This window comes from Podarcis bocagei (genome assembly GCF_964188305.1).
Source record: "Podarcis bocagei genome assembly, chromosome: 1".
NCBI classification, from domain to species: Eukaryota; Metazoa; Chordata; class Lepidosauria; order Squamata; family Lacertidae; genus Podarcis; species Podarcis bocagei.
Genome location: NC_138125.1, coordinates 24,898,522 through 24,925,064, shown reverse-complemented (window position 1 = coordinate 24,925,064; position 26,543 = coordinate 24,898,522). Strand labels below are relative to the sequence as shown.

The 26,543-nt window shown below is 47.2% G+C and overlaps 1 protein-coding gene and 1 long non-coding RNA gene across 2 annotated transcripts in view; both read left to right on the top strand.

Annotated features, from left to right (window-relative positions):
* LOC308575902 overlaps positions 1–20,590 on the top strand; it is a 32,746-nt gene extending 12,156 nt beyond the window's left edge. Inside the window, exons 2-3 of the long non-coding RNA XR_014002966.1 lie at positions 8,661–8,822; positions 19,506–20,590. This is a non-coding gene — a long non-coding RNA (uncharacterized lncRNA). The remainder of the gene's footprint in view (positions 1–8,660; positions 8,823–19,505) is intronic.
* LOC308592710 (uncharacterized protein) lies at positions 13,305–19,386 on the top strand (the record flags this gene model as incomplete). Its single annotated transcript, XM_081204363.1, has 3 exons — positions 13,305–13,835; positions 15,512–16,344; positions 19,268–19,386. Exons 1-3 carry the CDS (start codon positions 13,312–13,314, stop codon positions 19,384–19,386), a joined length of 1,476 nt encoding a protein of 491 aa, XP_081060489.1. The 5' UTR covers positions 13,305–13,311.
* Positions 20,591–26,543: the final 5,953 nt, after the last annotated feature.

Here is a 26,543-nt window from a genome sequence, read left to right as displayed (position 1 = left end):
GGTAGACTACCACCTTAAACGAAATAAATCAGAACAATATGAAAAGCTAAACTTTCATTCAAAATTTTCCTCCCTTTTTTTTCTGGTGACTATTAATGCATCTTATAACGATGATTCCCTTGAGAGGAAAAACAAACAAAGCTGCCGTCTTGCTACTGGAAGACGGGAGTTAATTTGACACAGTTGCCATGGCTAAATAAAGCCGGACTACTGGATGATGTCAAAAGAATCTACAATGTGTTGCCGCAACAGATTCAAAATGGGCTCCCATAAGAATATTATTTGCGCCCATTAAAGGCCACTTTTCACACACAAGCACACTTTAGTAAATAGCACAGGCCTTGAGTTTCTAAGAGCTGAGCATTTTCAATTTTCAATGGTAACTAAGGGCTTGGGGCACTGTGTACTTTGCAGAATGAGGCCTAAGCACACGGCTTCAATTAAGGCATGGATAATGTATCTCCTGATGCATTTTGTTAACAAGTGCAGATTAACTTCAATTATTCATGGTAATGCGTCACACAGAACTAGTTAATGTGGTTTAGGATATTCTGCAACGGTGATAAAAGTCTCACATCTAAAAAAACGAGAAGATTAATCATGAATGCTGCCTCCCATTTGGGTGGGGTGGCCCCAGCTGACCCTATTTACTAAAAACAGTCTCTGCTTCTGATCGGTGTTTTGGGTTGCTCACTCCTCAGGATTTAGGCTTTAGCAGTCCCATGGACGGGAGTGAGAGAACATCCATCTTGTCTGCAATGTACATATGTGAGAATGCCTGCGCATGAACAGTGAAGCACCACCAGACAATGCACAGCCTGTTATTTCACAGGCTGCAGCTGCAGAGGTGTTAAGCAGGCAGCCCTATGCCCTCCTTTACGTAGGAATGTCCTGCATTTGTTGGACTCTCCAAGGAGAGCCCTCCATTTTAAGGCAGGCTGTCTGGTCCAAGTCCAATTTCTGAAGGAAGACCAGGGACCCTGAAGTGTCCCACTAACAGCACTCACAAAACAGGGTGAGCAGGTACACAGGTTGGCTCACTATGGCGAGTTGGTTTGGCCTTCTATTTAAATTACAGTACTTTCTAAGTGTGCATCTATCTTCTTTCTTTCTTTCTTTCTTTCTTTCTTTCTTTCTTTCTTTCTTTCTTTCCTCGTAGCCGAGTAAGATTGTCTTCCATAAACACGGTTAGTAAAGGGAGATGGGAAAAGTTTCTCTCAATATTTTATTCTGTTGCTCTCATATATTATCTACACATAATAAATTCCTGCACTCTGCTAGGAGGGTAAAAAGCAGTAGCTTGCAAAAGTCTAAAAACAGACAGGTCATGAGGCCGCTTTCTTAACAGACAGGTCATGAGGCCGCTTTCTGCCTAAACCAGCTACTTGAAACTGCTGATGCTAGCTACAGGTCAGAAGGTCGCTTCCTGCCCAGCCAGAAACTGCTGTTAACCAAAAAACCACAAGCAAGATGTTTCCTGCTCTACTTCTGCTTTTAAGTAATGCAAGATAAGAAGAAGATACGAAGGAAATGCTTTGCTAGCAAAAGAAGACACGTGTACAAGGAGGTGGGAGGGAGTGCTTGGCTTAGCAGAAAGACAGAAATGTTTAAGCAAGCAATAAAATGTGTTTAGCAAGCAAGGTCTGCGGGTATAAGAAAGTCTGCTGAAATGTCTTGCTCTACAGCCAGTACATTTTTAGGAACTATCCAACAGGCTGTCTCTGAGTACAGACCTTAACTCTGTGCACAGAATTTCAATAAAACTCTTTTCTCCAAAGAAGAAACTTTCCTGGAATTTTTTATTCTCTTCTCGGCCCTGGGGACGCGGGTAAGCAATTCTCTGGCAAAGTAAAAGGCATAAGCCTACAGCTTGGTGCATTGGCCGGGAATTGCCCCACCCCAGGGGCCCCGGGAAGAGCCAGGCTCAACCAAGGTGAACAGCTCCGATCGGCGTTCGCATTTCCGGTGCACACCCTGCCAGTTTGTAGGGGGAGATTGCCACACCGTCCTGGAGCAGAGACATCTAGTTGAGGGAGAATAAGAGGACAGAACGGCGCCGAGGGGACAGGTCCGCAGCGAAAAAGGTAAGCCCGAAGGAAAGGGCTAGGGGCCCGAGGGAAAGGGCTAGGGGCCCGAGGGAAAGGGCCAGCAGAGGTCTGATCAGCCTCACCTGGTAGTTGGCAATAGGGTGCCCGGCAGTAAGAATGCCACCAGGAAAGGAATTGGTAAAGGTTTGGGAAAGGGAATGGGGCAGAGGGAATTAAGTGTTTTGTTGTGTGTCAGATACACCAATGGATGAATTGTTGAATGGGGCCAAGGCTTAGTGTCCCCTTGGCCGAGCGATTGTAGGGTTGTGCATTTTCTGACAAACTGTAGCATGTGGAGTGTGAGAGAATTTTGAAAACCCAGTTAGGAGCGGTTGTATCTGAAAAAAATAGGGTCTAGAGCAAGCCAATGTATTCCTCTGAATGCTTTTTAAATAACTGGAAAACTGCCACGAAGAGTGATGATTCAAATTGAAAAACAGAGACTCAAAACTTTATGTGAGGTGGACTTGCCAACCCAGGGAACTGCGTGGCTTTGATTTGCAATTAATCAACCTCCTGTGGCAAATCAACCCCCTGTGGCAAAATATATTAAATGTCCACCCAGACCAGATCCCCTATATCTTTACATGGAAGACCAATGTAAAAAAAAGAATCTACCATGGCTAAAGTCTTGCTGTGACAGCAACACACAGAACAGGATTTGTACAGTGAAGCCTCTGGTGTTAGAAGACCCAGAAGATGAGGAGGGGGAGTGATTACGCCACCACCTTACACTCCACCAACAGCCCCTCCAACCCCCCCCCCCAGGCCAAGATCAAGAAGCACAGGGAAGTGCTGGTGTAGGGGGAGGAGGACCTGCGAAGGAGGATAGTGAGACGGAAGATAACGAAGAGTTTAGGAAGACGCTAGATGATATGAATCAAGGAAAGAAAATGTGGACAAAAAGACAGAAAAAGAGACTAAAGGAGTTTGCAAAGCCATTTGAGGGAGGAGTTGGATGTAAGCCCCTTGTTAGTCAGCAGAATGCTGCACCCCTGAAAAGAGGAAGAGATGGCAACGTAAGTGGGGACAGGCGGCGAAGAGAGTTATGTCTCACAGACAGTATGAGAAAACCAGGAAGGATCAGGCAGCTGGAGAAATGCCCCTTCAGAGGGTTCCCCTGTCCCAGCTGGACAAACGGAGGCACAGACAGCATATACCCTTTTCAAGTGCAGATGTTTGTAATTGAAGAAATCAGAACCCCTCTTTTGAGGAGAATCCAGCAAAGATTGTAAAATTGTTTGAAGGGATTTTTTTTTAAAACCTATAATCCCACTTATGATGATGAACAATATCCCCTGGACTCACTACTAATTACAGAAGCATTGTTTGGCCACTGCATGAGTCAACTAGGGGAATAGAGAAGGATCCTTTTTATATGGGACAGGGAACAGCAGCAGGCTTTTCAGGATCTCAAAGTGACATTAAACCCCAAGAAGCCTTTTACCCTGTTCATAGATGAAGACCAGGGGGGTAGCCAAGGGAGTCTTATGCCAGAAACTGAAAAATTGGCAGCAACCTGTCGAATACTTGTCAGAGAAGCTAACCCCAACAGAACAGAGGTTGCCCCCCCCCGTATGAGAGTGATTGTGGCAGTGGCCACCCTACTCACAAAGGCAGATAAATTCACGTTTGGACAGGACACCAGCTGTGTAACTCCAAGAGGAAGTGCCAGATGCTGTTATTACATTCACGCCTGAAGTTTCAGGTTACCACAGCCCTTAGCCTAGCTACCTTATTACAGATAGGAGAAGGTGAACAAGGGAGCTGCCCACTCAGTCTTACCTGTGCCTGTAACAAAACCCACAAACCAAGTGGTTAATATAATTGGAGCCACAGGTAAATCACAAAAGGCCCCGTTTTTGCAGTCTGTTACCTGCTGCCTAGACAAATTTTTGTATATACCAGAGTGTCCCATTCCTTATTGGGCCGAGACTTGTTAACAAAATTACAAGCCCAGATTTCCTTCCAACCAATGGGGAAAGTAATGATGACAACTGGACCAGCAGGAGAGTTTTCTTTAGAAATACCCCTGAGAGACCATTGATGCTTGATGATGGTAAAAGAAGAGGAGGGAATCCTCCCTGTTAGCCTGCTTCATGATGTTGACCCTGGACTATGGGCGGAAGATAAAAACCAATACCCCATCCCACGACAATCACAGTGAAACACCCCACTGTTGCCAGTGAAGAAGGAAGATGGTGGGTACTGCATATAGGCCCCAAAAGTTCTGGAAAATAGGAAAGGAAGAACAGGACTTTGAAAAACCACTGACCCAAGAAACAGGGTCTAATTGGGTGTTCATGTTGCCCTTGGCTTTGCTTAGAGTTTGTAGCCTCCCATTGAAACGTATTCACTTGTCATCCTTTTGAAGTGATGTTTGGAAGACCGGTTCCTTATGTGTGCATGCTTTCACCTATCCCTGCTCAAGATGTGGAATTGAACAATTATGTACAGTCTCTCTCTCGAGATTTTCTCTCTCAACCCAGGCCCGAACTCCTTGCGTGACCAGTTTGAGCCAGGTGACGAGGTGTGGATAAGACTGGTCCCAGGCACCACTGCAACCGTGCTGGAAGGGCCCATCTGCTCTCCACACCCACAGCTGTGAAGATCGCTGGCACCACCCCTTGGGTCCACTACATAGGAAAGCTGCTTCAGATTGGACTGTGTCTCAGCATCCTGAAGATCCCCTCCAGTGACGACTGCCTTGCTGATATCACTCCAGAGGCTGATATCTCTACGCACGGTGAAGAATTGGATGGGAGGGGCGCCCGCAGGCAGCGCCCCCAACGTAGACATTTGTTCTCCAGCCAATTTAGAGGCACCACCAGAACCTTTGATATTGGTACCAGAACTCACTCCAGACGATGTGGAACCACGTTACACCCTTGATGAACAGCAGTGGACCAGCCAAGAAGGAGCAACGCTCCAGGAAGGACCAGACAGCCGTGTTTTTGTGCCCCAACATCTGGCCAGCACAATTGTAAAGAATTACCACGAGTCCACCCATTTGGGAGGCCCAGCTGCTAAAGCACACCTTGGGAGAATATTCTACCTCAACTAACTGCTGCTATATCTAACTGCTGCTATATCCCAAAATGTGCCCTGTGCGCCAACCAAGAGACTGAGAACTATCACCCTTTGAACGTCTATATGGCAGGCCAACCCCTTTCGTCCGAGACATCCCCGCCAGTTTGGGGCAGATGGGAGATCACATCACCCAAGAACAAGTGCAATCCCTGTGTTTGTTGTGTGTGTTTGCTTTCTTTCCAGGTATTCCCTCGAGCGTACACCTGCAGTCCCGCGGCAGTCTCGCTGAGCCGGTTCACCAGTTCCTCTGAGTGACAGCGTCTGGCGACCCCCTCATCCCCAACTGCAGTGGAAGTAGTCGAGGTGATCCCCTGGGTACATCACACGCATCTGAAGAAGGGTGTCTGGACTTGCAAAAGAAATCCTGCTGACCCTCTGAAGTTGATCATCACCTTGTGTCTGACGCTACCAGGAAAAAAAACGTTAGGCCACGGGCAACGCGATCCTGCGACTAATCATCACAAGGACAGTTACAAAGACTTTCTCTTTTCTCTCTTATTTTCTTTATTGACTTGCTCTATGTCTTCTTGCCCTGACCCTACCGAACCATACCAACCCTATTGGCCTGCTGGCCTCTGCTACGACTGGTTCGTCTTGCCGGTGGTAAGAGATGGCGTGCTCCTTGGCTATTGGAAACTGGGGTTTGATGAGATTACCGTATTGAGACACCCCACTACCCCGTTGTGGCTCCTCTCCCACACCACTGACCAGCACGCGTGGACAGTGCTCTTACGGGAAGCTGCAGAGACGATCGAAATCTATCTAGTTCTGTACCGCTCTTGCTGTTGTGGGAGGGTAGTCAACTGTTATCTGGAAGGTAAAGCACTGTACCAACCTCATTTGATAGACCAGGTCCTACTCTTAACCCAGGTCATAGATGGGACAGAACCTATCTTAATGCAAGTATTGCAGGGGTGGGAGCCTTAGCCAGGTGTGCATTGAAATTACTAAACAAGTGCCAGTAAGAATTGCCACCCCAGGATTTCAGCTTCCATATGCTCTGGTCACTAGGGAGGCAGCACGAGAGTTCAATCCACCCAACAGGGTTAATAGAAAAATTGACCCACATAGTGGGAGCATCAGCTCATCGGTGGGCTCTCATCCTTGAGGCTCAACAGGTAGTCGGGCACAAATATCAGTGGGCTCTTCAACAATGAGCACACCCCCTGAATATTGGTGGGAGGAACCATGGAGATATTGGGTTTGGTGGGTAGGAGTGATATGTACCGCCCTTGTCATATGGATGCTCTCGTATTTCTGTTGGCATGAACGGTATCGTATTTGTGGGAAGAATAGGCCCAATAATGCTTCTATTGCTTTTCTGCTTCTGTATACCCTGCTTAATGCAATGCCTGCAACATATGATGGGAAAGATGATGTCTCGCATGATGAGACCTCGCGTGATTGCTGTAATGAGAGAATATAGACCCCTACCCCAGAACGAATCTAAGTAATAGATTGTTCAAAAGAAGAGGACGGAGTAAAGGGAGATGGGAAAAGTTTCTCTCAATATTTTATTCTGTTGCTCTCATATATTATCTACACATAATAAATTCCTGCACTCTGCTAGGAGGGTAAAAAGCAGTAGCTTGCAAAAGTCTAAAAACAGACAGGTCATGAGGCCGCTTTCTTAACAGACAGGTCATGAGGCCGCTTTCTGCCTAAACCAGCTACTTGAAACTGCTGATGCTAGCTACAGGTCAGAAGGTCGCTTCCTGCCCAGCCAGAAACTGCTGTTAACCAAAAAACCACAAGCAAGATGTTTCCTGCTCTACTTCTGCTTTTAAGTAATGCAAGATAAGAAGAAGATACGAAGGAAATGCTTTGCTAGCAAAAGAAGACACGTGTACAAGGAGGTGGGAGGGAGTGCTTGGCTTAGCAGAAAGACAGAAATGTTTAAGCAAGCAATAAAATGTGTTTAGCAAGCAAGGTCTGCGGGTATAAGAAAGTCTGCTGAAATGTCTTGCTCTACAGCCAGTACATTTTTAGGAACTATCCAACAGGCTGTCTCTGAGTACAGACCTTAACTCTGTGCACAGAATTTCAATAAAACTCTTTTCTCCAAAGAAGAAACTTTCCTGGAATTTTTTATTCTCTTCTCGGCCCTGGGGACGCGGGTAAGCAATTCTCTGGCAAAGTAAAAGGCATAAGCCTACATTTGAACAATGAGTCCATAAGAATCCATCCTAAATATCTTCACAGAAGCTTATGAAAAGCTTGGCCTATCACTCAACATCCAAAAAACCAAAGTGCTACACCGACAAGTAGAAAACAACCCCTCTGCAGCGCCACAAATCCAACTCAGTGGTGTAACATTGGAAAATGTTGATCACTTCTCATACCTGGGCAGTGATCTTTCCACAAGGGCTGACACTGATGCCAAAATCCAGCATCACCTGTGCATCTATATCCGTAACTCAGCATATGTAAATTTTATGCAATTTTATGGCTTTTTTTTAAAAAAGCAATGCCACCCAATGGCTAATATATTGTAGGACGATTATCTTTTTTTAGTATATCTTTAACTACATCTCTGCTAAATGTTTTTGATTCCTTCTTTTTATTACTGGAAATTGGGGAGGGGGCATTTGGGAGGTGTGGGGAGGGTATTTGGACAAGCGACAGCAGCAGAGCTTTTCCTTTTCTTTTTGAAAACATAGTCTGACTGCTGTCACAAGCAATCTTATGGCCCTTTCTTAATAGCCCAACCAATCCAATGTTCTCACGTAGTGCCTCGTACAATTCTATGTTTCCAACCATAGATCCATCTGGTGTGGGGAATGTCTTGGCTTTCATATTAGCTTGTGGTTTTTTGTGTGTGGTTGTGTGTAACCTACAGCCAACAATCCGCACAGTCTTCTCATAGTCAAAATGAGGTGCAGCACCCCACCCTCCCCAATTCCTTTATCCCACCATCAGTGAATGAAAAAGATTGTAATCATGATCAATGTAGGGTGGGTGGGTGGGTGGGGGGAATCATAGCAATTCTGCAATTATTTCCCTTCTTGTTCCTGCATGGTAATCTCGTTGCGTAAAGCGAGAGCTTTCGTGAAATCCCCGAGCCTTGACTAACACTTGATATTGTCAAACAAGCATATTTTGTTCCTCCCTAGTGCACTTTAGGACGGCCGTGTATTTTTTGTTGAATCATGCAACCAGTTTGCACAGATTTTTGATGAATGAGTGAGTAGCACATCCGTAGGCGCTGACATCTCACTCAAAACTGTCATGAGCTATAAACATACAGAAAAGATACTTTAACCTCACTGGACAGTTGCGCATAAACACAGCGATGTTCTGGTGCTGTGCCAAATCTATAACTGTAACCTGTTCGGGGAACACGAAACGAAGTTTTAGCATTTATCTGGAACCAATTCTAGTGTTCTCAGATCTATATTATAAAAAAACTCAGTCACCAACCCTTTCCCTTAATGAAAACAAAGAATAACATTCACTCCAGCTTTGCCTTTTCCATTTTTCAAGCTTGGGTATCACTGGGCATGTTTAATCGTATCAGTCCTATACAGCAACAATCTGAAAAGGTCAAAACAAAATGGGAAGAGCCAACACTATCCTTGGTCCAAATCGCTCATCGTAAGTCCTGTTGCACCAAAGACAGATCTGGCCTGAAAGCTTTCCATTAAGGTAAGTGGAAAAAGAAGTGTACTTGTTGTCTTAACTTTACTTTTCAATTGATCGGTTCTGCTCTGCGTGCTTGACTGCAATCGATGGGAATTTATCTATTAGCACAAGTTAGAGCAGAAAGAGCTAAACAACATAACCAGAAAGTTCAGATATTACATATCTTCTGAAATAAGAAAAATAAAAGCTTATGTTCATATCTGTTTCAAGTAGCTATCAAATATAGCCAATGTGGTGACCTACATATACGTTGCTGGATTACAACTCCCATAATCTCTGACAACTGGCTATCTGGCTAGATGGGAGTTGTAGTCTAACAGCATCTAGAGAGCTAGCTATCCCCGTTTTGAAGGACTCGGAATAAGGAGCAGCAAGACTCGGGCTCCCTCCTCCTCCTCCTCTTCTCATAGTTGAAAAGGTCCACTTTTAGATGGTATGGGAAGAAAGGCAGTTTTGTACAAATTACCAACCCTAGATTAAGACTCAGCAATTTGATCTTCCTACCATCAAAGTGTTTGATTTCACAACTCATTAAGCAATGTCTGTTCACCAAAGGAAGAAAAGTATACTCTGAAAACGGAAACAGTTCTCCCTTGCAACTTTCCCCAACAGTACATTGGGCAAAATATTGCAGATTCATTTACTGCTCACTAAAACTTCAGGCCCAGAACATCAGAGCCACACTCAGGGCTTTATGTGTCTCATTAGCAAGGCTTTTGGGTGTAATCTTCGATACCTCCCTTTCCATGGAGGCGCAGATTGCAGCTATAACAAAGGCGGCATTTTTTCATCTCCGCCAAGCTAAACAGTTGGCTCCTTACCTCTCTCGCCCTGACCTAGCCACTGTGATCCATGCGACGGTCACCTCCAGACTGGATTATTGTAACTCGCTCTACGTGGGGCTGCCCCTGAGACTGACCCAGAAACTCCAGCGGGTGCAGAATGCCGCGGCGAGACTCCTTATGGGGTCTTCGCTGCGGGATCACATTCATCCGGTGCTATACCAGCTGCACTGGCTCCCGGTGGAGTACAGGATCAGGTTTAAGGTGCTGGTTTTAACCTTCAAAGCCCTATACGGCCTAGGACCCTCGTATCTACGGGACCGCCTCTCCTGGTATGCCCCACAGAGGAACTTACGGTCTTCAAATAAAAACATCTTGAAGGTCCCAGGCCACAGAGAGGTTAGGCTGGCCTCAACTAGAGCCAGGGCTTTTTCGGCTGCGACTCCAACCTGGTGGAACGCTCTGTCACAAGAGACTAGGGCCCTGCAGGACTTGACATCTTTCCGCAGGGCCTGCAAGACAGAGCTGTTCCACCAGGCCTTTGGTCAGGGCGCAGCCTGACTCCCTCCTTTGGCAATCTTTACAATACTTTAGTTTATGGTTGCCATCAATTTTGATTTTAATTAATTCTTATGATGTTTTTATAATGTTGCACTATTTTAGTGTTGTTAGCCGCCCTGAGCCCGGCTTCGGCTGGGGAGGGCGGGATATAAATAAAATTTATTATTATTATTATTATTATTATTATTATTATTATTATTATTTTGTGGTGGCATCTTAGGACACTTTTGCAAAAGGTGTCTGAACGGCTCCCAGACACTAACACGCAGAACAGGCGTACAATATAGTCCTCAGCTAGTAAAAAGAACAAGAACAAAGGATTGCAGGTTGCTCCACGTTGTCTGAATGGGCATTCAAATGTAATTCAATGTAAGGAAGTTTAAAGGGATGTGCATTGGATCAAAAAAGTCCTGACTTCACATATGTACTTACTGGTGGTGACTAACCAAGGCAAAAACCTTGGGGTTGTGGTGGATAGCTTGTTGAAGATGTGCAGCTGTGAAAAGGACGAATTGCACATTAGGGACTATTAGGAAAGGAACTGAAAACAAAATGGCAACTGCTCATGATTTGGAGCTTAGGATCTCCATTCAGTCAGGACTCCCACACGGCTATTTGAGGCACAGGAGCTCCACACAGGTTCTTTTCCAATGTTTGTACAACAGCAAAGGCAAGGGTTGCAGGAGCCAGGTTTTCCCCAAGATTGGGGGAGGGGGTGGGTGCTGGTATGTGTGGCATACATATGATGTCACACGTGTGATACATGCCACAAATCTTCCAACACGGTGCAGGCCAAACCAGTGTGGCCTAGCGGAAGGCTGCACCAGCCTGCGCAATGTTGGGAGATGCTGCTTAGGCCGGTTCAACCTTGCACCAGGCTTTGCTGGTCCCCACAGCCTAGCTGCGCCACACTAAGCTAAGTGGTTCGACCTCCTCCGCCCCCTCAATATTTGGGGGGCTGAGTCTTCTGCTAAGGAATATTGAGGGGGCTGAACACACCTCTGCCTGTTACAGTTGGCGTGCTTGCAAGAGCACAATCTCAGGGGCATGGCCAGGACTGCAGCCATGCTCCTGCCATGGGACGTTAATGCCATATACACAAGTAATGCGTGGACATTACTATTGTCATTCTGGCCCCAAACTGGAATAGATGGTGTAAAGGTCTGATTCAGAATTAGCCAGTTTCTCGATTTATATAGCCGAGTCAACATTAGCTCTTTTATCTCTGGTCGGGGACAGAGGGTGGCACTAGGGAGGGAGATGTCATCACGTCCCCCCTTAGTGTGTGGAGTGCCGCAGGGCGCAATCCTCTCCCTGATGCTTTTTAACACCTTTATGCGCCCCCTTGCCCAGATTATCCAGAGCTTTGGGCTGGGTTGTCACCAATATGCTGATGACACTCAGTTCTGTTTGCTGATGGATGGCCATACCGACTCGATCTCGGACACACTGACCAGATGTTTGGAAGCTGTGGCTGGATGGTTTCGTGGGAGCCGATTGAAACTAAATCCTTCAAAGACAGAGGTCCTCTGGCTGGGTCGGGATGGTATGGGGATGAGGGACCAACTCCCTTCTCTTGTGGGGGCCCAATTAGTGCCACTGCCTTCCATTAAGAGTTTAGGTGTAATCCTTGACGCCTCCCTTTTCATGGAAGCGCAGGTTACAACAACAGCCAAGGCGACATTTTTCCACCTTGGCCACATTAAGCAGTTGGTCCCTTACCTTTCCCACCCCGACCTGGCCACAGTGATCCATATGATGGTCACTTCCAGCCTTGACTACTGTAATTCGCTCTATGCAGGGCTGCCCTTGAAGCTGTCCCAGAAACTCCAGCGGGTGCAGAATGCTGCAGCGAGGCTCCTCACGGGGTCTCTGCCATGGGAGCATATTCACCCAGTGCTTTTCCAGCTGCGTTGGCTCCCGGTGGAGTACAGGGTCAGATTTAAGGTGCTGGTTTTGACCTTTAAAGCCCTTCACAGCCTAGGACACTCGTATCTACGGGACCGCCTCTCCCGGTATGCCCTACGGAGGACCTTAAGGTCCACATATAGCAACACCCTAGAGGTCCCGGGCCCTATGGAAGTGAGAGCTGGACCATCAAGAAGGCTGATCGCCGAAGAATTGATGCTTTTGAATTATGGTGCTGGAGGAGACTCTTGAGAGTCCCATGGACTGCAAGAAGATCAAACCTCTCCATTCTTAAGGAAATCAGCCCTGAGTGCTCACTGGGACAGATCGTGAAGTTGAGGCTCCAATACTTTGGCCACCTCATGAGAAGAGAAGACTCCCTGGAAAAGACCCTGATGTTGGGAAAGATGGAGGGCACAAGGAGAAGGGGACGACAGAGGACGAGATGGTTGGACGGTGTTCTCGAAGCTACAAACATGAGCCTGACCAGACTGCGGGAGGCGGTGGAAGAGAGGAGTGCCTGGCGTGCTCTGGTCCATGGGGTCACGAAGAGTCGGACATGACTAAACGACTAAACAACAAGAGGTCCCGGGCCCTAGGGAAGTTAGATTAGCCTCAACCCCTTCATGGATCACTGCCTTGCCGTGGCGAAGGGGCTTGAATAACTCAGAGAAGCTATGAGCTATGCCGTGCAGGGCCACCCAAGATAGACAGGTCATAGTGGAGAGTTTTGACCAAATGTGATCCACCTGGAGCAGGAACCTGCCAAGAAAACTCCATGGACAAAGACAATAGGCATATAAAAGTTATGACTCTGGAAGATGGGCCCCTCAGGTCGGAAGGCGTCCAACATGCTACTGAGGAAGAGCGGAGGACAAGTACAAGTAGATTCAGAGCTGATGAAGCGGCTGGGCCAAAGCCGAAAGGATGCTCAGTTGCGGATATGCCTGGAAGCGAAAGGAAAGTCCAATTCTGTAAAGAAAAATATTGCATAGGAACCTGGAATGTAAGAACCATGAACCTTGGTAAGTTGGATGTGGTCAAAAATGAGATGGCAAGAATAAATATTGACATCCTGGGCATCAGTGAACTAAAATGGACGGGAATGGGCGAATTCAGTTTGGATGACCATCACATCTACTACTGTGGGCAAGAATCCCAAAAAAGAAATGGAGTGGCCCTCATAGTCAACAAAAGAGTGGTGAAAGCTGTACTGGGATGCAAATCTCAAAAATGATAGAATGATCTCGATACAAATCCAAGGCAGACCTTTTAACATCACAGTAATCCAAGTTTATGCACCAACCACTGGTGCTGAAGAAACTGAAATTGACCAACTCTATGAAGATTTACAACACCTTATAGAAATGACACCAAAGAAGGATGTTCTTCTCATTATAGGGGATTGGAATGCTAAAGTAGGGAGTCAAGAGATAAAAGGAACAACTGGCAAGTTTGGCCTTGGAGTTCAAAATGAAGCAGGGCAAAGGCTAATAGAGTTCTGCCAAGAGAACAAGCTGGTCATCACAAACACTCTTTTCCAACAACACAAGAGACGACTCTACACATGGACATCACCAGATGGGCAGCATCGAAATCAGATTGATTATATTCTCTGCAGCCAAAGATGGAGAAGCTCTATACAGTCAGCAAAAACAAGACCTGGAGCTGACTGTGGCTCAGATCATCAGCTTCTTATAGCAAAATTCAAGCTTAAACTGAAGAAAGTAGGAAAAACCACTGGGCTGGTAAGATACAATCTACCGTATTTTTCGCTCTATAGGACGCACTTTTCCCCCTTCAAAAATGAAGGGGAAATGTGTGTGCGTCCTATGGAGCGAAGACGCCATAGCCCCGCGACCCTCTCCCGACTGGAGAGGTGACACGCGGCTATGGCAGGAACCTCTACAGCCCCGTGTCACCTCTCCAGCCGGGAGAGCATGCGCACGGGGCTAAAGCAGCCCCCTGCGACCCTCTCCCGGCTGGAGAGGTGACGCGCGGCTATGGCAGGAGCCTCTATAGCCGCCCGTCACCTCCCCAGCCGGAAGAGCGCCTGCGGGGAGTGTCTGCAAGCCTCGCGCACCCGGCAGGAGGTCCCACCGGGTGCGCGAGGCTTGGGGCGGCAGCCTGTCGCCCGATGCACGGGGAGCCCTCGGGAGGGCTCCCCCTGCTTCGGGCGAGTGTCTGCAAGCCTCGCGCACCCGGCAGGAGGTCCCACCGGGTGCGCGAGGCTTGGGGCGGCAGCGGACTGCTTGCGCGCACCTAGAAGCTTGGGGCGCGCTGAGCTCAGCACGCCCCAAGCTCCTGGTGTAGCGCAGCGATCCGCTAGCCCTGGGAGAGCCCCGCGGCTCTCCCAAGACTAGCGGACTGCTTGCGCGCACGCAGAAGCTTGGGGCGCGCTGAGCTCAGCACGCCCCAAGCTCCTGGTGTAGCGCAGCGATCTGCTAGCCCTGGGAGAGCCCCGCGGCTCTCCCAAGGCTAGCGGACTGCTTGCGTGCACCTAGAAGCTTGGGGCGTGCTGAGCTCAGCACGCCCCAAGCTTCTAGGTGCGGGCAAGCAGTCCGCTGCCGCCCCAAGCCTCGCGCACCCGGTGGGACCTCCTGCCGGGTGCGCGAGGCTTGGGGCGGCAGCGGACTGCTTGCGCACACCTAGAAGCTTGGGGCGCGCTGCTTCTAGGTGCGCGCAAGCAGTCCGCTGCCGCCCCAAGCCTCGCGCACCCAGTGGGACCTCCTGCCGGGTGCGCGAGGCTTGGGGCGGCAGCGGACTGCTTGAGCGCACCTAGAAGCTTGGGGCGCGCTGAGCTCAGCACGCCCCAAGCTCCTGGTGTAGCGCAGCGATCCGCTAGCCCTGGGAGAGCCCCGCGGCTCTCCCAAGGCTAGCGGACTGCTTGCGCGCACCTAGAAGCTTGGGGCGCGCTGAGCTCAGCACGCCCCAAGCTTCTAGGTGCGGGCAAGCAGTCCGCTGCCGCCCCAAGCCTCGCGCACCCGGTGGGACCTCCTGCCGGGTGCGCGAGGCTTGGGGCGGCAGCGGACTGCTTGCGTGCACCTAGAAGCTTGGGGCGCGCTGAGCTCAGCACGCCCCAAGCTCCTGGTATAGCGCAGCGATCCGCTAGCCCTGGGAGAGCCCCGCGGCTCTCCCAGGGCTAGCGGACTGCTTGCCGGCACGCAGAAGCTTGGGGCGCGCTGACCTCAGCCTGCCCCAAGCTTCTGGATTAGCGCAGGGGTCCGCTAGCCCTGGGAGAGGCGCCCGGCTCTCCCACGCTAGCGGAGACCTTGCCGGCACGCAGAAGCTTGGGGCGCGCTGAGCTCCGCACGCCCCAAGCTCCTGGTGTAGCGCAGCGCACCTGGGGGGGAAATAAATTTTTTTCCCTTTATTTCCCCCCCAAAAATCTAGGTGCGTCTTATGGGCCGGTGTGTCTTATGGAGCGAAAAATACGGTAAGTCAAATCCCTTATGAATACACAGTGGAAGTGAAGAACAGGTTTAAGGATTTAGATTTGGTGGACAGAGTGCCTGAAGAACTATGGATGGAGGCTCGTAACATTATACAAGAGGCAGCAACTCAAACCATCCCAATGAAAAGGAAATGCAAGAAAGCAAAGTGGCTGTCCAACGAGGCCTTACAAATAGCGGGGGAGAGAAGGCAAGCAAAATGCGAGCGAGATAGTGAAAGATACAGGAAACTGAATGCAGATTTCCAAAAAATAGCAAAGAGAGACAAGAGGGCCTTCTTAAATGAGCAATGCAAAGAAATAGAGGAAAACAATAGAATGGGAAAAACCAGAGATCTGTTCAAGAAAATTGGAGATATGAAAGGAACATTTCGTACAAAGATTTCCATAATAAAAGACAAAAGTGGAAAGGACCTAACAGAAGCAGAAGACATCAAGAAGAGGTGGCAAGAATACACAGAGGAACTATACCAGAAAGAAATGGATGTCTCGTGTACCCCAGGTAATGTGGTTGCTGACCTTGAGCCAGACATCCTGGAGAGTGAAGTCAAATGGGCCTTAGAAAGCATTGCTAATAACAAGGCCAGTGGAAGTGATGATATTCCAGCTGAACTATTTAAAATTTTAAAAGACGATGATGTTAAGGTGCTACACTCAATATGCCAGCAAATTTGGAAAACTCAGCAGTGGCCAGAGGATTGGAGAAGATCAGTCTACATCCCAATCCCAAAGAAGGGAAGTGCCAAAGAATGCTCCAACTACCGTACAATTGCATTCATGCTAGCAAGGTTATGCTTAAAATTCTACAAGACAGGCTTAAGCAGTATGTGGACCGAGAACTCTCAGAAGTGCAAGCTGGATTTAGAAGAGGCAGAGGAACCAGAGACCAAATTGCAAACATGCGCTGGATTATGGAGAAAGCTAGAGAGTTCCAGAAAGACATCTACTTCTGCTTCATTGACTATGCAAAAGCCTTTGACTGTGTCGACCACAGCAAACTATGGCAAGTTCTTAAAGAAATGGAAGTGCCTGATCACCTCATCTGTCTCCTGAGAAATCTCTATGTGGGACAAGAAGCTACAGTTAGAACTGGATATGGAACAACTGATTGATTCAAAATTGGGAAAGGAGTACGGCAAGGCTGTATATTGTCCCCCTGCTTATTTAACTTATATGCAGAATTCATCATGCGAAAGACTGGACTGGATGAATCCCAAGCCGGAATTAAGATCGCTGGAAGAAATATCAACAACCTCAGATATGCAGATGACACAACCTTGATGGCAGAAAGTGAAGAGGAATTAAAGAACCTTTTAATGAGGGTGAAAGAGGAGAGCGCAAAATATGGTCTGAAGCTCAACATCCAAAAAACGAAGATCATGGCCACTGGTCCCATCAGCTCCTGGCAAATAGAAGGGGAAGAAATGGAGGCAGTGAGAGATTTTACTTTCTTGGGTTCCATGATCACTGCAGATGGTGACAGCAGTCACGAAATTAAAAGACGCCTGCTCTTTGGGAGAAAGGCGATGACAAACCTAGACAGCATCTTAAAAAGCAGAGACATCACCTTACCAACAAAGGTCTGTATAGTTAAAGCCATGGTTTTCCCAGTAGTGATGTATGGAAGTGAGAGCTGGACCATAAAGAAGGCTGATCACCGAAGAATTGATGCTTTTGAATTATGGTGCTGGAGGAGACTCTTGAGAGTCCCATGGACTGCAAGAAGATCAAACGTATCCATTCTTAAGGAAATCAGCCCTGAGTGCTCACTGGAAGGACAGATTGTGAAGCTGAGGCTCCAATACTTTGGCCACCTCATGAGAAGAGAAGACTCCCTGGAAAAGACCCTGATGTTGGGAAAGATTGAGAGCACAAGAAGAAGGGGACGACAGAGGATGAGATGGTTGGACAGTGTTCTCGAAGCTACAAACATGAGTCTGACCAAACTGCGGGAGGCAGTGGAAGACAGGAGTGCCCGGCGTGCTCTGGTCCATGGGGTCACGAAGAATCGGACACGACTAAACGACTAAACAACAACAACAACAAGAGGTCCCGGGCCCTAAGGAAGTTAGATTAGCCTCAACCAGAGCCAGGGCCTTCTCAACACTCGCTCTGACCTGGTGGAATGCTCTGTCTCATGAGACCAGGGCCCTGCGGGGTCTGATTTCTTTCTTCAGGGCCTGTAAGACAGAGTTTTTCCACCTGGCCTTTGGCTTAGAATCAGTTTGATTCCCTCCCCCTCTTTCTTTTTCCTTTCTCCTCCTGTGAAGAGGCTGCATCCTAATGTTTTAATGTTGTATCTTAATCTTTTAAATTGTATTTTAATCAACTTGTTTTTATTATTGCTTGTTAGCCGCCCTGAGCCCGGTCTTGGCTGGGGAGGGCGGGGTATAAATAAAAGATGATGATGATGATGATTATTATTATTATTATTATTATTATTATTATTATTATTGGGCCCAGAAGCTCAGAAACTGAAGGAAACAGCACCATACCATGTTGCTGCTGTTGGCTGATGTGGAAAATAAACGAGTCGGTCTAATCTCAGACATGGATTCCCATTCCCAGTCCTGCTGGCCACGATGTTTCACCTAATTGGATAGGCCAGGGTTTGAACATGGGAAGGACCACAGCTCAGCAGCATGCAGAAAGCCCAAGGTTCAAGCATGTTTGGGAGAGATTCCCTACCTGAAACCCTGGAGAGCAGCTGCCAGTCAGAGCAGACAGTGCTGAGCTAGATGGACCAATGAACTGGCTCAATGTAAGGCATCTTCCTGAGTATCCATAGCAGGGCTCTGCCACTAAGCTGCAGCTCATCCCTGGGAGTCTTATTGTTCTGTCCTTGGCTGATGGAATTCAAGTCACGTTTGCGGGCCTCCTTCTTGGAGAGAGAAGATGAGTCAGGCTAATCTCCTTCCCTCTCACTTTACAAGGGCCCTTAGCCGGGTGGCCCTAACATCATCCGTTAGGAAAATTTACTTTTGGATTTTCAAAAGTCCTTCACGACCACAAGGCTATCTGGGAGGCAGAGAGCAAGCCTAATGGATCAAGCTAATCTCGAGGAAGGTCTATTAAACTCGAATTTGTCAGGTTTCATTACTTTCAATACTTATCCTCAATGACAGTAATTTCCAAGATCATTTTATTATTCGCCATATAATGAGGCCGCGCTGCCTCCAACCCTGTTTCCCCAACAACAAAGATTGCGTTTTGCTGAAGTTGTAAGTTGGCCTGGAATCCAAACAGCTGTCCCTCCGACCCCCAAATCCTGCCCACTTCCAAGCTGGATATCTACCATGAAGTGATGGCAATGGGCAAACAGGGTACATGATGCTGGGGTCTCACTTAGCCAGGTTTCTGTCATCCTCTTTGCCCCACTTGCTCCAGTGCCATGACTGGGGGGGGGGTGTATCTAGGGCTGCAGTGGAGGGTTCCTGGGTTTCAGAGTGATTCTGTGCCCCTAAAGAACCAGGTGCATAGCCTTGGGGTCATTTTGTCCATGGAGACACAGGTTAATTCTAAATTCAAGGCAGCTATCTACCAGCTCCATCAGTCCCTACCTGCCTGTGCTCTATCTCACCAGAGTGGTACAAGCTCTAGTTATCTCCCATTTGGACTACTGCAATGCGCTCTACGTGGGGCTACCTTTGAAGATGACTCAGAAACTACAACTGGGGGCAGCTGCCAGGGCCATATAACACCAGCCTTATATAACCATAAATGGCCTTGGCCCTGTATACCTGAAGGAACATTTCTACCCGTATCATACAGCCCAGACACTGAGGTCCAGCTGGTGAGACTGGTGGTCCAACAACATCTGCAGGGCCACAAACATTTTGAGTTTACCATGATAACCGCCAAGTGAGAGCAATTTGTTTCTCAGGAACTGATATTTGCACAGCCATTTCTTAGCTGATCCACAGCATAAAGGGGAAACACTGATTAGGGGTTGGGCAATAAACTTTAAGTCATCCTTTCCTACAGGTCCATGACAGAATTTTTATAGCTACTCATCAGTGATGCAAAATGCAAGAGTGAGAAGGTCCAAGCAAAGGAAGAACTCCAGCAAAAGAGTAAGGACATCAGCAACCCTGTAGACACATATGTTGTTATTACCACATGTTTTGATAAACTTGATAAACACCCCGAGTGATGGGTACTTTGATACTATACTTTAATTATTCTTAATGTAATGCAGAATCTACTTTATCTCACTGGATTTGAAGAACTGGAACTTGTGCAAGTTTGTGCACTACAATCACATCCTTCTTGCACTGTGTTGACCACTTTTTCAAATATCCACAATGGCCATTACTTATCCACAGCAGCTGTTCAGAATCTTGCATCAGAAAGTGATGGGCACTCCTTTGGAAGTTTTCAAGCAGAGGTTGGATAGCCACCTGTCAGATGTGCTGTAGTGGTGGCTAGGAGTTAGACTAGATGAAATTTGAGATACCTTCCAACTTCAGTATCTTTTCTCCTACTCTGACTAGCAAGTTGCAGAAGCAATAAGGGCCAAGTGCTCCTCTTGACTTTGGTGATTCTATATTAAAGGGCCCAACTCTTTCAAACTATGTGGTTGAAAATGCCTATCACACTTTTGAGTACTCCTTTTTCAGTTAATATTTTATAATGTGATTGTTTGCCTTTGGTATTCACTCAAATAACTTTTGTTATTTGATCCTGCTGTAGTGCTGTTTTCTGCACAAACAGTACAAGAGTGACACCTACTGACAGAAAAGAAGCATTAGCACTCGAGTTTCAATATACCAAACCAGGGGATAGGGAGAGGCACTCACATTTTGCATTCTCAAGAGGATGATCTGTATAAATAGGAATTGGAAAAACAAAAGGAGTCCTATGTGTTCATCTTGTTATAATTTCAATAAGAAATTTGCTTTGTATCCCTGCAACTAAGGTTAATTATTTATCATGAATAACCTTGAACCATTTCTGTATAGAGATGGAAGCTGTACCATTTATATTGTTGAATGTAGCTCTAGACAGATTGCACAAGTATCCACAGTAAATTAGTTTAAGAAACCAAACCAAAATAAAACATGCTACAAATATTTTGAAAAGAACCAAAAAATTGAGTCTCGTTTGTTATCAGACACTGAACAATCTGTTAAATTGGCTTTCACACTTACTAAACATGGCATCAAATTTCAGTTTTGAATGTAAAAATTACACGAGCTTGATTTAGCCTCTCCTATCGTCCCTACAGAAAGGGACTCAAAAGAAGAAAACTCATAAATGCAATTTGCATATTCCAAGCCATTTGCTAAAGAAAACTGCAGCAGGGCCATAACTTTGTACATATAAATGCACATAAATTATTAGAATGTTTTCTCTTGGCTAGTTTATTTTGCTTCCAGAGCACAACTTAAATGCGCACTTAAATGCTGATACTAAGGGAGTTATTACTGAATGGTTTTTATTAGCTGTGACCAGAAACTTCCATTCACAATGTGATTCCTTTGATTTGTTCTCTTTGTGCATTTGGAAACACACACGTACACACTGTTTATAACTTGCATGGCCTTCTCGTCAAGCAAACCAAACAGCAAAGGACTGTTCATTCAACGGCATTGTCATGCCTTTGGCTCACTTGGCAGGACTAAGGCTTCACTCCTATAACCACTTACCCAGAGCTCCATCAAATTAAATGAGACTTGCTCCTGAGCAGACATGCATAGGGCTCAAGTGTAAAAGACCCACACTTGTTGCTTGACTTGATTTATTTGTATGAAAAACTTAAAGAGTCTTAACTTCCAAGCAAAATCACAGACCAACAGCAACAAGATATGTAGAACAGGGCTACCCAACTGTTTATACCAAGTGGGCCACAAGAGAACTTCAACATGGAACCCGTGGGCTGCATGTGTGGGGTGAGGAGCAAGCCCAAAATTTGACACACCCACCCAGCCCTTGTGCTGCCTTCCCAAAGCCAGGTAAGTGAGGTGTTGGGGGTTTGGGAAGGACGTACAAGGCTCTGGCAGGGTCCTAGAGCCCATCCACCTCTTCCTCAAAGCTGGGGAAGCAGCTTTGGTTTTTGACAAAGTCCTTTAGGTGGGTAACATCATCTATAAAGCACAACAGATACACCAAGAGCCACGTGGTTGCAAAATGAAACAAGCAGCCCCACAAATGCAGGAGCCAGCTCCAGATGTTCCATCCAACAGAGCAGATGGTATCATTTGGCCCTGTGGCAGGGAGAGGTAAGTCAGGCTGCAGCAGGCCTTGATGTAGTCTTTGTCTCCCTCCAACACCCTCTTTTCCCTTCCTACAGGGCAGATGGTATCCATCTGGGGGGAAGGGACATCACTCAGCAGTAGACCATCAGCTTTGCATGCAAAAAGTCCCAGGTTCACGCCCTGGCATCTCCAAGTGGGTGTAAGGGACAGGACTGAGGAGGAATGGTGGGGACCGCCCCCCAAACCTTCCTGAGAAGAAGAGGACAGTATAGATTTAAAACAGTGGTTTGCAGAAGGTCATAGTTCAGAGACTGCGGGGGGGGGGAGAAGCTGGGAAATATTGGGAGAGCAGCAGCAGTAGCAGGAAGAAGAAAAAGAAAAAGAAGCACTAAGGGAGTGACAGCTGACAGACTCAGTGTCTTTTGAAAGCATGCCAGACCCCCCCCCTCCCAGGACCCGGCGTGCATTAAGAGTAGTAGAACAGAAAGCTCAGAAGCAGAAAGCACAGGTCAGCCGGTGCAGGGATGATGTAGAATAGGAGAGACGGAGGGGGTGGGATTTTACTCGGAGTAACGCCATTACTGGAATGGAGGGGCACTTTTCAAAACCTCTCTCTGTGAATACTGAATAAAGGGCTAGGTAAGAACTCTTGTGATTTGCTTCTTGGCTGCCCACCGTGGGAGGGATAGGATTTCATGAAGCCTGAAAGTAGGGCCGGGAGTGTCCCTCATCTGAAACTCTGGCAAGCTGTTGTCAGTCAATGTAGGCACACCCTTCAACATTTCTCCAATGAAAATAGGGACATCCTATTCAATAACAATAGTAACAACAACAACAACAACAACACCCCACCCATCTGACTGGGTTGCCCCAGCCACCCTAGGCAGCTTCCAACATATATAAAAACAGGGCCTTTTTTCAGCCAGAACTGACTGGAAATGAATCCCAGCACCTCTCAAGTGGGCGCCATTGCCATTGTAAGAGAACAAGGGAGTCGTTCATGGTGAGTTCTGGCACCTCTTTTTCTAGAAAAACAGGACTGTATAAAAACACAATTAAACATGTAAAACTTCCCTGTACAGATGTCTTCTAAAGGTTGTATAGTTACTTATCTCCGTGGCTCAGGGGTCACATAACTCCACACCCTCTCAAATTTCTCCAATGAAAATAGGAAAGTCCTAAGGAAAAGCAGGGCATTCTGGGATCCAGTCAGAAACCGGATCAGCTTCTGTAAAATCGGGACTGTCCCTGGAAAACAGGCACACTTGGAGTGTCTGAATACTAAGGCAGATGAGCCAATGGTTTGCCTGGGAATAGAGCAGCTTCCTATGTTCCTATTGGACACGTGAATACAAGGGTACAGTCCAAATTGCCTTGTGGTTGCCCCTACTTGAATGCTTGCAATATCCCTCCTTTGAGTATGAGCAACCCCTGGGAGGTTTGCATGAGGCCACACAGGGGGCTTGGCTTTCTCCTTGATGCCACCTCTTCAGTATAGCCCTGTGGGCAATTTCTCCAGGCTGACACCTTTACAGCCACTGAATAGCTTCCCGTTTCACTGCAGAGATGTATGCCAGAGAAGATGATCACACGCCATCATTTCCCTCCCACGCTTCCACGAGAATCCTTGGGTCGAAAACTCCAATCACGGTCTGAGTTTAATGGCAGCAGGCAAGTCTACCCCCAAAATGACATCAAACACTGCAAGGTTAATGCCAAAATTCTAGGTTTAAGGTTCTTCTGTAGAGGAAGAAAGTTTGAAGGGCTGTTTAGAAATATTTGCTTCTGTGCACGCACATGCGCACACAGACAGTAGCCCATTGTAAGTCTAATAAAAATGGGCCTCGGAGCCTTTAAGAATTGCTTACACCAGTGTTTCCCAACCACTGTTCCGCGGCACACTAGTGTGCCGCGAGATGTTGCCTGGTGTGCCGCGAGATGTTGCCTGGAGGGAGGCGGGAGAGTCGGGCAGCGAGAGGCGGGGAGAGGCCGCCCAGCGCGGGGCTCTCGCCGTCTGCCTGCCTGCGAGCTCGGCGGGCAGCGCCTCCGTCCGCAGCGCCCGCCTCGCGGCTCTCATTCCCTGCCCCTGCCAAAGCTCACCCAGCCAAGCCGCGCTCTCCTTCCTGCCTCGCTTTGCTGCCTCCTCCCCCCCCACCCCCAAAGCTTGGAGGTTCCCCGGCAAGGGGGAGGGAAAAAAATGAAACTTACACTTTCGTGCGTCCCTCCCGGCGTGACGCTGCGCGCTGACGTCACGGGGCTGTAATGGTGGTGTGCCTCGAGATTTTTTTCATCAAACAAGTGTGCCTTTGCCCAAAAAAGGTTGGGAAACACTGGCTTACACCACCTAAAATGCTACCTTAATTCCAGAACCATGGTGATTTTATGTGATCAGCCTTTCAGTGAGAACTGGAGAACTCACTGATGCCTCAGTAATACAGCCATGGAAGATGGCAATAATTTATCATCTCTGCAGTAGTTCAATCCCAGATGTACCATTTGCTAATTTATTTCCATATGCACCTGGCAGACAGATTAATCAGGCATCCATCCCTCTCTGAAACCTGGGTTGCACTTTACCCTTTTATCGGGGAAGAGGAAAAGAAGTGTACACAGCAAAACAAGAATTCCAGTTAAAAGGTGCTCTATCAAGTTTACTGCTGGCTAAAAAAATAAATGATAGATTTTTTTTTTTAAGGCACAGCAAAACCACTTTGCACATCAGCATGTATTACTGCTATCATTTGTGGAGGTGCTTTGAGCTAAAATCTCAGAAAAGAAATGGGATTAAGGGGGTGAGAATGAGGTCTACATGATGGTTCTTGGGTTAGGTACACCAACGTGGTTCTGGCTTGTGTCTGTTTGTTTCTCAGGCGCCGGGGAGGAAATGAACCTCCTCATTAAAGGGATTGATGAAATGAGCCACTGCTACCAAATTATCATTGGAGATATCACTGTGAATACATCTTTAGCATTCCTGCTGGTGGTTTTCAGGGAATTGTTTCTATGGCCACTGTTGATATTAATTAGATACCACTGCTACTGCTATCAAATGTTGTTAGATGTATTTAGACTGGATGTTCTGAAGTGAACATTCTGTGCAAAATCTCTGATTCCTCTGCAAAAAAGAGAGAGATAATTTCAAACAAAACAGCAGCTAATCAGCATTGAAAAGAGGTCACTGTCTGGAAGACCCCTCTTGGAATGCCAAGTACCGGGGAATGCTGTGGCGAGGTACCTGCATGCCTGTCAGAGGGCATCCTCCTCCTCTTTCTGAATGCTTTCTCCTCCTTCATGTCCCCCTGAAATATTGTCCAAATGGGGATGTGTATTTAAACGTGGGAAGGAGAAAGAAAAAGGCCACATTCTCACCATATATTTAAAGCGCTATACCAGCACTTTAAATAGATACAGCTGGACCATAAAGAAGGCTGATCGCCGAAGAATTGATGCTTTTGAATTATGGTGCTGGAGGAGACTCTTGGGAGTCCCATGGACTGCAAGAAGATCAAACCTATCCATTCTGAAGGAAATCAGCCCTGAGTGCTCACTGGAAGGACAGATCCTGAAGCTGAGGCTCCAATACTTTGGCCACCTCATGAGAAGAGCAGACTCCCTGGAAAAGACCCTGATGTTGGGAAAGATTGAGGGCACAAGGAGAAGGGGACGACAGAGGACGAGATGGTTGGACAGTGTTCTCGAAGCTACCAGCATGAGTTTGACCAAACTGCGGGAGGCAGTGGAAGACAGGAGTGCCTGGCGTGCTCTGGGCCATGGGGTCACAAAGAGTCGGACACAACTAAACGACTAAACAACAACAACAACAACCAGCACTTTAAAGCACAATGGTACCACTTTAAACAGTCATGACTTACCCCAGAGTATTCTGGGAGATGTAGTTTGTTAACGATGCTAAAAGTTGCTAGGAGGCCCTTATTCCCTCCACAGAGCTCCAATTGGCAGAATTCCCTGGGAAGAATGATTGATTGTTAAACCACTCTCAGAACTGCAGCTCTGTGAGGAGAATAGGAGTTTCCTAATAACTCTTAGAACCCTTAACAAACTACAGCTCCCATAATTTTTTTTTGGGGGGGGAAGCCATGACTGTTTAAAGTGGTACTATTGTGCTTTAAATGTATAGTGTGAATGCAGTCTCCCTTTTCAGCTCAGCTCTAAATTAAGGCTGCTATCTAAGCCTGAGATCTGCTGGGCTGGAGGGGGTTTGGATAGGGCAGAGGCCTCCCTCCATTCAGCCTTCCATTGAAAGGCCAGTTCAAGTTCAAAGGGCCTTTGAACACAGTGCTGACAATCCCCCAACATTCTCCAAACCAGGACAGAGCCTAGTCTTGCTTGGCATGATCATGGCTGTAGCTGCCGCATTCTTTGCTGTTGTTTTGGTAGTGGCGTTGGCACCACTCATTGCCCTACAGATATACTTCAGTAGTGGATGGGCAGCCAAATGGGCAGTAGTGAATGGAAGCCAAACTCATTGGTCATCTATGGAGACTGTGTACCATTTTAGTTTATCTTCCTAGAATATACGTCTGTGTAACCAGTACATTTCATAAATCTATGGACCAGGACGTTGCATTCTGGGTAACTTAAAAGAGTAGGCATCCCCCATGAATAGCAGTTGTCTCATCCAGTATGTCTCTCTTGACCAAAAACAGCTCTCCAAGATCTTTGGCAGAGATAATTCTCCACAGCTATTTAGGGTTGCCATATTTTGAAGAGCAAAAAAGAGAAGAAGAAGAAGAAGAAGAAGAAGAAGAAGAAGAAGAAGAAGAGGAGGAGGAGGAGTTTGGATTTGATATCCCGCCTTTCACTC